Genomic DNA, 14,222 nt, shown 5'->3' with positions numbered 1-14,222 from the left:
AGATTAAGGGGTGATCTAATAGAAACTTACAAGATAATACATGGCTTGGAGAGGGTGGACGCTAGGAAATTGTTTCTGTTAGGCGAGGAGACTAGGACCCGTGGGCACAGCCTTAGAATTAGAGGGGGTAAATTCAGAACAGAAATGCGGAGACATTTCTTCAGCCAGAGAGTGGTGGGCCTGTGGAATTCATTGCCACAGAGTGCAGTGGAGGCTGGGACGCTAAATGTCTTCAAGGCAGAGATTGATAAATTCTTGATGTCACAAGGAATTAAGGACTACGGGGAGAATGCGGGTAAGTGGAGTTGAAATGCCCATCAGGCATGATTGAATGGCGGAGTGGACTCAATGGGCCGAATGGCCTTACCTCCACTCCTATATCTCATGGTCTTATGGTCACCACAAACAACAAGCAACAATTAGAGAAATAAGGTGCATTTTTTCCTCACAATGGGCTGAGATGTTTGGGAACACTTTCTCAAAAATGTTAGGAGGATGTTGTTTGAATCTTTTAAGGCAGACATAGAAACATTCTTGATATAAGCAATGGGGTTAAAGGTTATCAGGGGTTTGGTGGAATGTGGAGCAATCAGATTAGCCATGATTTTATTGAATCAGGTCAGAGTGGTGCTGGAAATGCACAGCAGGTCAGGCAGCGTCCGAGGAGCAGGAAAATCAACACTTCGGGCAAAAGCCCTTCATCAGGAATGATTTTATTGAATGTCAGGACAGGCTTAAGGGGCTGAGTAGTTTACTCTTGCTCTTAATTTATATGTTTATAGGCTGAAGATAATTTAATTTTGGTTATATTGGTTCAGTGACTGATGTTGTATAGAAGCTATTCTTGCAAAATTGCTGTATGACCTTTTACAGGATCTCAGATTAACATCTGTTCTGAAGGATGGCACCTCCAACAGTGCATTACACCCTCTGTATTGCTCTTGAATGTCAAACTAGATATTGTGCACAAGCCTCTGGAGTGATACCTGGCTCTGCAAACTCCTGAGAACAGCTAGCAAGGCAATGGCTGACACTACATGGAATGACTCTTACAAATGGTACTCCAAGATGACGCCAGAATAATCAGGTCTCTGAACCAAGTTGTTATGCTTTATTAAAGTTACATACATCTGTCCAAACTGTGGCTAATATTTGGCCGGAGCTTGTCCGTTCCGTCAGTTTCTTTTTGTCTCTCTTTTGTGTTTCTTTTTCTCTGTTTCTCCTTCTCGGTGACGTCCTGAACTCCTGGCCTCAGAGCAGACTTGGACTTTGTCATACCACTCTTCCAGCCAAACATGGCTGTCTTTTGCCGGCCTGAAGCGGTCTCCTGGCCTGGCGCCCTCCCAGCCGGACGGTCTCTCGGCCCAGTGTGGTGGTCTCCTACCGGCCCGTGGTCATCCTTCTGCCCGGCGTGGCCTCAGCGTTAACTCCAGCCTCGAAATGATTCCAGAGCAGTCTCCCAACCTCAAGGTGAAGCCGGGTGTAGTCTGGAGTCAAGGCCCGTTGTGGACTGGCATTCCTTCACTATCGCTGAAAACAATCTGGGAATTCCTTACCAAACAACTCTCTGAGGAAGCTTCTTCACCTCTCAGACTGCAGTGGCTCACCAGTACCTAACCCAGGGTGACAAGGTTGGGAAACAAATGACTCTGGCTGCAGCAGCCAATATTCCCTGAATGAACTAATTTAAAATAAAAGGAAGATGTTTAATAAAAGGATGAATGTGTGGTCCTCAGGTTTATTGAGTTAAGCTCCATATGCCAAGTCTTGCTGGAGGATTGTTCAGAATTGTGCCTTCCTAAGTTGCTCCGATGTGTGCCATGCCTTGAGCTGCACATCAATAAACCCGATTAATTATCAAACATATCAAGTTACTCACACCAACAAATCTTGGGTATTGAGTTAGGATTTGACACTTAGTGGGTGAACAGACTGCTCTTTCAAAATGCCTCAGGGTTAATTAAATTTAAAAAACAACAAAGCAACAAGAAACAACTGATATGTGTGGGTGCCAAATATTAGCCACAATTTGAACAGGTATATGGAACTTTAATAAAGCATAACAACTTGGTTCAGAGACCTGATAAAAATTACTGTTCCTGTCTTGCTATTTCTTTTTCAATTTGAGGAAAATTGGCCCAGCTAAAAACATTATCTTTACAGCCTGTCTGGGCTTTTGTTATTTTAGTTACAGTCTAACTACTCATGATATAATTTGCTTTTCAGTTGAGACTTGAAGTGGGTGGAAGCTTGGCTGCTCTCTTGTGCCTCTCAGTGGCTGCTACAGAAACTGCAATGTGCACTGATAAGCTTCAGAATAAATCATAGAGAAGGTAGTAGTTTGGCTATGCTGATAATTAATTATAGAGTCATACAGCATGAAAATAGACCCTTCAGTCTACTAGTCCATACTGACCATGTTCCCAAACTAGACTAGTCCTATCTGTCTGTGCATGGCCCATATCCCTCCAAACCTTTCCTTTTCATGAACCGATTCAAATGTCTCCTAAATGTTGTAACTGAACCTGTACCCACCACTTTTCTGGCAGTTCATTCCACATCATGTCCTTTTTCAACCTTTCTCCTCTCACCATAAAAATATGTCCCCCCACTATTAAACTCTCCCACCCTAGGAAAAAGACCCTTGTCATTCACCTTATCCATGCTCCTCATGACTTTATAAATGTTAATAAGGTCACCCCTCAACCTCCTACACTCCAGCAAAAAATGTACCAGCTGTACTTTGAAAGAATTACCAAAAAGTTAGACTTACTGATCTACCCTTTCCCTATGGACATTAAATTGTTCTATCTTTTTCAATAACACATGTCCAATTTCTTTCCACATTTCACCATTGAAGCAGCCTTTACCATTTCTTCTGACAATACATTCCAAACTACAAGAACTCGTGTAAGAAATTAAATTCTCATTACCTCTGCTCAGGTTATTTTGCCAATTACCTTAAATGTACGTGCACACTCTGTATACTGGACCTCCTACCACTGAAAACCACTTTCCTTTATTCAATCTTTCAATATTCTTCGTAATTTTGAACACCTTTGTCAACTCTTCCCTAATTCTCATCTAAGGGGCTATGATAAAACACAGCATCAGAAAGTCACTTTGGTTCTCCCAACAGCACTGTGCTCAAAGCCGGGAGTGCTGCATGCAGTTGTCATTGACTCTGTCAACATCTAATGCCTATCTCTAATTGCCCTCAAGAAGATGGTGAGCCACCTTCTTGGTTCTTACAGTCCACTTAGTGCAGTAAGCTTGTCAGCATGGGAGCTCCAGCATTTTGATAAGTGATTGGGAAGGAACAGCAATACAGTCTCAAGTCAGGCTGGTGTTTGTCTTGAAGGAGAACTTGGAGATAACAAAGTTACTTTGCGTCTGCTGCCCTTTTTGTTCCAGATGGCATACATTATGAGTTTAGAACGTGCATCTGGTACATGGAACACACTGCTGTCACTGTGCGCAGATTGTGGAGAAATTGTTGGAGCTGCATTCATCCAGGAAAAAGGAGAGTATCCACACTCCTAACCTGTGCTTTGTAAATGGCTGAGAGGTTTTGGAGATCAGGAAGCAAGTTACTCACCTTGTAACTTCCAGTCTCTGAGTTTCTCTTGTATACAGCATTTATAATATTTTACATTGTATAGCATTTATATATGGCTAGTCCAGTTCAGTTTCTGTTTGATAGCAACACCTGGGATGTTGATTGTGGGTGGTTCAGTGATGTAATGCCACTGAATGCCATAGAATGATTTGATTCATTCCTGTTATAGATGGCAAGTGTGTGGCACAAATGTTACTTGCAACGTCTCAGTTCAAACGAGAATGCTGTCCAGGTTTTGCTGCCTATGGTGACAGACCGTTTCAGTATCTCAGGATTTGCAATCAGTGCTCAATATTGTGTATCATCAGCAAACATGCCACTTCTGAGCTTATAGTGGATGGAAGGGCACTGATGAAGCAGCTGAAGATGATGGACAGAGTACACTGGGGCACTTCTGCAGCGATGTCCTGGAACTGAGATGATTGGCTTCCAATAACCATTCCTGAAAATGTGTTGCTGGAAAAGCACAGCAGGTCAGGCAGCATCCAAGGAGCAGGAGAATCAACATTTCGGACATGAGCCCTTCTTCAGGAATCAGGAGCCCTTCTTCGGGCTCATGCCCGAAATGTCAATTCTCCTGCTCCTTGGATGCTGCCTGACCTGCTGCGTTTTTCCATCAACACATTTTCAGCTGTGATCTCCAGCATCTGCAGTCCTCACCTTTTCACTTCCAATAACCATTGCCAACCTCCTTTGTGCTGGTTATGACTCTGCTTGGATGCTGCCTGAACTGCTGTGCTTTTCCAGCACCACTCTAATCCAGAATCTGATTTCCAGCATCTGTAGTCATTGTTTTTACCTGGTTATGACTCAACCCAGTGGAGAGTTTCCCCCCTGATTTACACTGATTCAATTCAGCTGCACTCAGTTAAATGCTGTTTTGACATCAAAAGCAGTTATTCCGACCTCACCTTTGGGATTCAGCTTTAATCCAAGTTTGGGCCAAGGCTGTGATGATGCAGGAACTGAGTGTGTCCGGCAGAATTGAAACTAAGCATCGATGAGCACATTATTGCTGATTAAGTTATACTGAAAGCACTGTTGGTGACCCCTTCCACCACTTTGCAGATGATTGAGAGAACACTGATAGGCCAGCATTTGACTTGATTGAATTTGCCCTGCTTTTTTATGGATAAGACATACCTGGGTGATTTTCCACACTGAATCATCCACTTGGCACTTTTGGCTAAAGAGAATTACAAATGCATGTTTTATATTTTGCAATGTTATGCTGGGCTGATCATCAAGGTGAATGGGATATTTATGGAGCTTTCTCCTCCTCCTGTTAGTTGTTTAATTGTTCAGTACGATTCAGGATTGGATATGGCATAAGTGCACAGCTTTGATCTGAATGTGTGGGATCACTGAGCCCTGTCTATTGCATATTGTTTCCCCTGTTTGGCATGCATTGAATCTTGTGTTGTAGCTTCACCACAAAGACACCTTTGATGTATGCTCCTGGAATACCCTGTTACTCTCCAATGATCCTGACTGAACCCCTAGCTTGATTATAATGGTAGGGGGGGGTGTGATAAGCTGGGCCCATGAGGTTAGATATTGTGGTTGAATATAATTCTCGTCCCATCTTTCAAAAGAAACATTAAACCAAGGCCCAGTCTGTCCTCTCAAGTCCCATGGGAGAGGAACAGGAGAATTAACCCCAGTATTCTGACGAATATTTATCCTCAATCAAGATCATGGAATTTTTAAGGTGACAGGAGCAAGATTTAAAAAGAACATGAGGGGCAAACTTTTTTTTTTACACAGAGTGGTTTGTGTGTGGCATGAACTGCCAGAGGTAGTGATGGATGCAGTTACAGTTACAATATTTAAAAGACATTTGGATAAGTACAAGAATAGGAAAGGTTTGGAGAGCTATGGGCCAAGCACTGGCAGGTGTGACTAGTTTAGTTTAGGATTATGGTCAGTGTGGACTGGATTAACCGAAGGGTCTGTTTCTGTGCTGTATGACTCTATTGCTATCTGATTATTATCACAATGTTTGTTTGTGGGAACTTGCTGTGTGCAAACTGGCTGCCATCTTTCCCACACTGCAACAATGACTGCATCTCAGAGGTTCTTAATAGGCTGTAAAGTGTTTAGGACATCCTAAGTTCTTAAACAGAACACAGAAATGTAAGTTTTTGTTTTAGCTAAGTTCACAACAATTGACAACGCAATGTTGAACAGTCCCATGGGATTCCATTTCTTCCTGAGCCATCGTTAATTATTACCTGATCTGAATTCCAGCAGGTTTCCTCATTACGATCAAATAAGAACTTCTTTCCAAATTGCTTCACATCACGGTTAAGGACTGAACTCACTCTGTGGACAAACAAGAGACCTCAGGCTTGACAGAATTGTCAAAAATGATAAAGGAAGGCTTGCATTTATATAACACCTCTCATGACCTCAAGACACACCAAAGCACTTCACAGGCAATAACGTACTTTTGCAGCATGAAGTGAGATGGGACTGCAAGCTGGGAGGTTGCCCTAAAGAGGCTGGAAAGAGTTAGAGAGAGAGTAGATGAGTGGGTAACAAAGTGGCAAGTGAAATTTATTATGGGGACGTGCAAGGTTATTCACTTTGGTAGTAAAAACTGAAAGGCAAAATATTTTGTAAAACACGCAAAACTTGAAAATGTTGATGTTTATGAGGACGTAAGGAATGCAGATAGTTAGCATGCAGATATAGAAAGCAATAAGCAATTGAGCTTCTTTCTAATGGATTAGAACACAAGAATAAAGAAGTCTTGCTACAACGATATAGGGTTGTGGTAACACCACACTGTGCAGTTTTATTTCCATATTTAAGGAAGCCTTTACTTGCTTTGAAGGCAATGCAGCAAAAGTTCACTAGACTGGTTTCTGGAATGAGATGGTTATGCATTGGGCCTGTACTCTCTGGAGTTTAGATTAAGAGGTGGCCTCATTAAAACATTTAGATTTGAAAGGTATTCACTGACATCTTCAACCTCTCCCTCCTATAAGCCGAAGTCTCCACCTGCTTCAAGAAGACCACTGTCATCCCTTTACCAAAGAAAGCACCTGCAATGTGCCTTACTGACTATCAGTCAGTAGCTCTGATCTCAACACTAGTTACCAGATGAAGGAGCAGTGCAATAAAAGTTACTCCTTCCAAATAAATCTGTTGGACTATAAGCTGGTGTTGTGTGATTTTTAACTTTGTCCACCCCAGTCCAGCATTGGCATCTCCACTCAATAATCATGAAGTGCTTTGAGAAGGTAGTCATGGCCCACATCAACTCCAGTCACCCAGCCTGCCTAGATCCCCTGTAATTTCCCTACCAACATAACAGGTTTACAGTAAATGCCATATCCCTAGCCCTGCCTTCATCCCTGTAACATCTGGACAACAAGGGCACCTACGTCAGACTTCTGTTCAGGAGAAGATGTAGATTGTTTATGGAATTATCCTTTGGATGCTCCATCATTAAATATATTTGAGGTTGAGATAGGCAGATTTGTGGTCTCTCAGGCAATCAAATGATAGGGGGGCAGGAAAGAGAGAGTAAAGTTGAAACTGAAGATCAGGCATGATTGAACTGAATAGCAGGGCAGGTTCTGATAGAGAATAAAGGATAAAATTTTAAGAATGGGGCAAGAGCAGAGGGAATCTGGATTACAGCATAATTGATTGAAGGTGGAAGGAAAGGTTGAGTGGTTAAAGAGGCTTTACTAAAAGGCATAGAATACAAGAGCAAAGAAGTAATGTTGAACGTGTACAAGACACTAGCTTGGTTTCAGCTAGAGTACTGCATCTAGATCAGGATGCCATTCTTTAGGAAGGGTGTGAAGGCCTTGGAGATAATGCCGAAAAGATTCATAACAATTGTTCCAGGATGAAGACATCAGTAATGAAACAGATTTGGAAAAAAAGGCAGAAAAGGGATCTATACAAGTAATTAAAGTTATGAGGGTTCTGGACAGAGTAGATAGGGGCAAAAAGTTCCTATTTGTGAAAGAATCAAGGATAAAGGGGCACACAAAAAAGCAAAAGTGATATGATGTAAAAAAAAGCTTTTTTCAAATAGAGAGTGGTTAGGGCCTGGAATATGCTGCTTGATAGTGTAGTCAAGGCAGGTTGCCTGGATAGGTGCAGCTCCAACAAAACTCAAGAAGCTTTACAACATCCAGGACAAAGCAGCCAGCTTGATTGGCACCATATCCACAAATATTCACTCCCTTCACCATGCATTGCACAAGTTCAACAAGTCTCCTTCGACAGCACCTTCCAAAGCCATAACCACTATCATCTAGAAGGACAAGGGCAGCAGACATATGGGAACACCACAATCTGCAAGCTCCCCTTCAAGTCACACACCACCCCGACTTGGAAATATATTGCCATTCCTTCACTGTTTCTGTGTCAAAACTCTGGAACACCCTCCCTAATAGCATTAATGGTCTACCTATAATACATGGACTGCAGCTGTTCAGGAAGGCAGCTCACTACTACCTTCGAAAGGGCAACTAGAGATAGGCAATAAGTGCTGGCCAGCCCGCAAGGCCTGCAAAACAACAAAAATAAATTGAAGCTTCAAAAGGGAAATCAGACCGTACTTTTGAAAAGGAAGTATGTGCAGAGCTATGGGGAGAATGCAAGGGAACGACATTTAGAAAAAAGGTGCAGACATAATGGGCTGAATGGCTATGGATAGGGATCTATATTGGGATATGGTTGCTATGATATGGTTCCTGAAGAAGGGCTTATGCCCGAAACGTCGATTCTCCTGTTCCTTGGATGCTGCCTGACCTGCTGCGCTTTTCCAGCAACACATTTTCAGCTCTGATCTCCAGCATCTGCAGCCCTCACTTTCTCTCATATGGTTGCTATGGGTTGGTATCTATATTTTTCACTGTATTAATTCTGGAATCCATGAAGGGTCGTAAAGTTTATATCTGTTTCTAATTCTATCACTCTTATGCATTTAATCCTGGAGCCTTTTAACCGCAGCGTCAATGGTGACCACATACACACTTGCCCCAAGGAACAGCATCCACATGAAGCCCCTCCAAGTGTAACCATGTTGAACCCTTCACATTAAGAGACCCATTCCCCACTGCCGCCACTCTCCCACAGCAATAACTGACAGCTTCCCTATAGATCCCAACCCACAGCAACCACATGGATCCCCTATCCATAGCAGTCACATGGACCTGGCAAAAGCAGAGGCCTCCCCATAGCAACCACACAGGTCCATAGCTACCAACCAAGACCCCTCTTAGCAGTCACATGGACCTGGCCAGCACTCACTCCTCCCCATAGCAACCACACAGGTCCATAGCTACAGCACTCACTCCTCCCCTTGGCAACAGGACACCTCTCCCCATAGCAACCATAGACCCCTCTTCATAGCTACCGCATGCACCTATAGCAACAGGAGACCCCTCCCATAGCAACCATATGCACCTATAGCAACAGGAGACCCGTTCCCATAGCAACAACTTGCAGCTATAGCACCATATGCACGGAAAGCATGAGGAGACCCCCTCACCATAGCAACCACGTTGGTCCATAGCAACCACATGGACCTTCGACTATAACGTTCCCTCCATCCATCCCGCCCTCTGCAGTCTGGGACACTGCCCCGACCCTTCATGATCCCTGAGTGCCCCCTTTCCCACTTCCTCACCTGCTCCCCGTCTCCTCACACACCAACGACACCGCCATCTTGCCGGAAACTGAACCCTCACCTTCCGCTGCCGTTCACGACAGTGCTGGCAACACATTCACGACACTTTGGGCAAGCGCCGTAATGTGGATTGAAGCTGAGCCTGTCAATCAAACAAGGTGCCAGCCACAGGAAAACTTGGCATTATATCCTGACTTTAATCATATATTACAGAGAGGCAAGTGCTAGAGTTCAAATAACTAAAAATATTTTAAATATGTACATGCAATGTTCCAATTATTATTACCAATTATAATTTGATGCAATGAGATTTTTTTGATTCTGTTTTTTAGTTGAGGAGGGCATAATGAACTAGGAACTTATGTTCAGAGTGGCTTAATGGTGCCTCAAAATATCCTAAAGCATCTTGCATTTCTTGAATTAAAATATAGTCACTGTTGCTATGGTAACAGGGCTATTAGCTAATTGTGCACAGCAAGGTTCCACAAATAACTTCCAGGTTAAAAAACACCCCGTCAGTCAAGTTTCTCAGTATTACCAGTCAAGGAATAAATGTTCGTTAGGGAGAGTGTTCCTGTTTTTTAAGTGGTGCCATGGGGTCATCTGCATCCTGGTAAATGGGCAAATGGTTTTTAAAAACATAAGAACTATGAGCAGGAATAGTCCATCTGGCCCTTCGAGCTTGCCCCACCATTCAGCAAGGTCATGGCTGATTTTTTCATGGCCTCAACTCCACTTAACCGCCTCTCATGTAACCCTTAGTTTCTTTACTAGTTCAAAAAAATCTTTAAGAACACTTCATTCAAAAAGTACATCACGTAAACTTTCCTGCAATTGTTGTACTGACATAGTAGCAAAATTAAGCCCACATCTCAGACAGCGTGACTTATACCGGTATATTTCTTTACCTTTTTACTTAAAAAATGTTAAACTGGGACAAGCAGAAAAAAAATGCATTTACATAACACCAGCAGGAATTCCTGAAACATTTTACAGCCAATGAAATGTTTTTTGAAATGAAGTCACTATTATAATGTGTGAGGTAGCCAATTTGCATACAGGAAGATCTGAAAAATAGGAATCTGATAATGTCCAGAGTTTTTGGTGAGTTTGATTGAGAGATAAACATTGGTGAGGACATCAAGGAGAACTGCTCCTCTTTGAAATAATGGCACGTGACCCTCAATGTCCACGTGAGAGAGCAGCACTCCATATTCCTGCTCCCACACTCCTTCATCCCAACACCCTCACAATCCTGGATCTTGACACAAGATGACCCGGATGACGAGCCCCCAAGTTGTTAGAAACAAAAATCACTTCTCAATAATCGCTCTAGACAAATTCAGGAAAACAAAGTTTTATTAACAAGTCAAGTCTGCAGAGTCGGGCACCCTTGAAGAAAAGGTGCGCTGAGGCTTACAAAGTCCCTTCGGCAACAAGTCCACACTAACCCTTTGAGGAGTGACCCACCCAGACCCATTCCCCTGACTAATAACCTACACTATAGGCAATTTAGCATGGCCAATTCACCTAACCTGTACATCTTTGGATTGTGGGAGGAAACCCATGCAGACAAAGTGAGATTGGAATGTTACAGTTGGGTGTTCTGTGTACCACCTCCTGATTGCCTGAGTTTTGCATTAAGGCCCAGGATGTATTTGGGATGTTTCTTGGATCTTCCTTGACACAAGGATCAAGGACCAATTGTATTCTTGCCTCTCAGTCAGCATATTATGGATTCAACTAGGTGAAAGTGAGCACTGCAGATGCTGGAGATTAGAGTCAAGAGTGTGGTGCTGGAAAAGCACAGCAGGCCAGGCAGCATCCGAGGAGCAGGAAAATCAACGTTTCATCGATTCCAGTGTAGTACTGAGGGAGTGCTTCACTGTCAGAGCTCCCCTTTTAAATGAGACACTAAACCAAGGTGACACTTGCTTTCTCAGGTAGTTTTATTATGCACAAATTGGTTGCTGCATTTCTGACATCATTGCAAGTACTTCATTGCCTGTAAAGTGCTTTGGGATATTTAGGTAATGAGGAGTAAGATTGTCATTTTTAACTATAATGTTGCTTCAATTTTCCATTAAAAAATACAAATTGAATTTTGTTTTGTTAATGATGAGAAAAAGTTAGTGTCATTTGCTTACACCTGAGAACTTGAGTGTCTAATTTGAATCCTTATGAGTCAGAAGAAGATAGAGAGGGAGTTGCAAAATAGAGAGAAAAATGTACTGTTTCTTTCCTCATTCAAATTGATTTGTTTTTTAATGTCACAAGGAAGTTTGAAAGCAAGCAAAGCCTCGATGATCTAAACAGATAGGAAGGGCGGGGAAGAATGGAGCAAAATTAATTCAGATTGAGTTCAACTTTTTAATGTAAACATTAAACAGGTTAATTTAACCGCTACAGTGTGGAAACAGGCCCTTCGGCAACAAGTCCACACCAACCCTCTGAGGAGTGACCCGCCCAGACCCATTCCCCTGACTAATAACCTACACTATTGGCAATTTAGCATGGCCAATTCACCTAACCTGTACATCTTTGGATTGTGGGAGGAAACCGGAGTACCTGGAGGAAACCCATGCAGACAAAGGGAGAACATGCAGTCGCCCGAGGCCGGAATCGAACCCGGGTCCCTGGCACTATGAGTGTGTAGCAGTGCTAACCACTGAGCCACCGTGATACCCCAAAGCATTATAACAAAAGAACCAAATGGTCAAGGGAAGCTGATCAAAATGAAATCAGATTGTCATCCTGATAGGAAGGCAATGGCCTGGTGGTGTTACCATTGGACTATTAACCCGGAGACCTGGGTTCAAATCTTGCTATGGCAGATGAAATAGCTCGAATTCAATAAAAATCTGGAATCAAAAGTCCAGTAAATAGATTTTGAATTACTTGTTGGAAAAACCCATCTGGTTTGCTATTGCCTTTAGGGAAGGAAACTGCCATTCTTACTTGTTCTGACTTAAAGTGACCCCAGACCCGAAGCAATGTGGTTGACTTTCAATCTCAATTAGGGATGAGCAATAATTGTTGGCCTGGTCAGCAAAACCCTCATCTGATGAATAAATGCAAAAGAAATTGCTGGTTTTGATGATCCACCAAACTGTAAAAAATCTCTTTTTTCTAGTGAACATTCTCCCTCCCCAAAGACACCTAGGTGTGGGCATAACCATGGAAGAGTCAAAAAAGGTGGCACTGGAAAAGCACAGTAGGTCAGGCAGCATCTGGGGAGCAGGAGAGTTGACGTTTCGGACATAAGCCCTTCATCAGGGATGTAACCATGGAAGAGTGGTAGACAGTCTAATGCTATGACCACCTCCCCCTCCCCAGCCCACTGCCTGGACCTATTGAAGGTCACCTTGGCCAGGCTGAGGAGCAGGTCCGTGAGAAGGCCCTGAAACCTGCCCATGTCAGACCTCTGTGGCCCTCAACTCCCTGATATTTCAAAATCCACCTTCAAATACTTTGTGATTTAGCCTCCATCATTCTGTGATAGAGAATCCCAGGTATTCATGAACTTCTGACCAAACTTCTTTTGTATCTGAGTTTTAAATGAATATCCCCTTTATTCTATAACTTGCCTCTGAGTTTGAGTCTCCCCCAGTAGTAGAAGCATGTTCTCAACATCCCTGTCAAGCCCTCTCAGAATCTTGTATGTTTCAATAAGATCACCCCTTAGTCTTCTAAACTGATGAATAAAGGCCTAGCTTGTTTAGTAGCTCTTGATAAGTCAACCCCTTCATCCAAGGAATTAGCTTAGTGAATCTCTTTTGAACTGCCTCCAACATCAACACGCCCTTTTTTAAATACAGGGACCAAAACTGCACACATGTGCAGCTTCACCCCAATGCAGTATCGTTATAACAAGACTTATTTTTAAACTCCAATCTGCTTACAGTAAAAGCCAAAATTACATTTCCAATTTTAAGTACTTGCTGCACCTGCATGCTAACATTTTTGTGTTTCATGCAGAAGAACACCCAAACCTCTCTCTATTTAAATATTCACCCGTCTTTCAATTCCTCTGACCAAAGGGCATGACCTTAGACTTTCCTACATCAAACTCCACCTTCCGTGTTATTGCCCAATCTCTCTAACTATTTATATCCCCTTGCAGATTCATTATGTCCTCATCACAACCCACCTTCCCATCTATTTTTATATCATAAGCAATTATGGATCCATTGCCCTCCTCCAAGTAATTAATATAGATGGTAAATAATTAAGGCCCTAGGTCTAATCCTTTTCACACCCCATTACTTGCATGGTTCCAATCAGAAAGAGACACAGAAATCCCAACTCTGTCTGTGTTAACCAATCCTCAATCCAAGATGATTCATTGCCCCCAACATTGTGAGCTCCTATCTTTTGCAATAATGTTTACAGGTGGTATCTGGATACAAGCCATCAGGTCCTGGCTGGTTTCAGCTTTGGCTCAATAATTTGGTTATTACCTTGTCCCAAGTGGTAGAGACTGTTACAGGATCTTTCCTCCCATTACACCTTGCTTATCTGTTACCTTTGGGATGTTTATTGTATCCTTTAGTCTAAATATTGGTTTCAATTATCTGCTATTACTCTGCTGCTCATTACTAATTTATCCAGTTGCATCCTCAAAGGGTCCACATCACATGGGGTCACAATGGGCTCAGGGCTGCACTAATACAATGGACCCTAGGGATTGGAGTTGGGATTTGTGGAGCAGACTCAATGGGTTGAATGGCCTATATCTGATCCTATAACGTATGGTCTTCTACTGTCTAATACCAGTCTGAGGGTTGGGGGTGGTGTGAGAGTGAGGACTGAGCTGAGGAGGAACTTCTTCACCCGAAGGGGTGTGAACCTGTAGGATTCCCTACCCAGTGAAACAGTTGAGGCTGCCTCGTTAGATGTTTTTAAGGTAAAGATAGGTAGAGTTTTCAACAGTAAAGGAATTAA

General features: G+C 42.7%; 1 protein-coding gene across 1 annotated transcript in view; it reads right to left on the bottom strand.

Annotated features, from left to right (window-relative positions):
- Positions 1–9,387, bottom strand: part of LOC122565450 (nuclear receptor 2C2-associated protein) — a 15,767-nt gene extending 6,380 nt beyond the window's left edge. Inside the window, exons 1-2 of the mRNA XM_043721444.1 lie at positions 9,279–9,387; positions 5,854–5,944 (exon numbers count right to left, since the gene is read on the bottom strand). Of these exons, the coding sequence (XP_043577379.1) occupies positions 5,854–5,944; positions 9,279–9,316 (129 nt within the window). The 5' untranslated portion in view covers positions 9,317–9,387. The remainder of the gene's footprint in view (positions 1–5,853; positions 5,945–9,278) is intronic.
- Between the last annotated feature and the right edge of the window lie 4,835 nt (positions 9,388–14,222).

The sequence above is a fragment of the Chiloscyllium plagiosum genome, chromosome 31 (assembly GCF_004010195.1).
Source record: "Chiloscyllium plagiosum isolate BGI_BamShark_2017 chromosome 31, ASM401019v2, whole genome shotgun sequence".
In the NCBI taxonomy this organism is placed as follows: domain Eukaryota; kingdom Metazoa; phylum Chordata; class Chondrichthyes; order Orectolobiformes; family Hemiscylliidae; genus Chiloscyllium; species Chiloscyllium plagiosum.
Note: the sequence above shows the minus strand (reverse complement) of the source record. Positions and strands in the feature narration are given on the sequence as shown.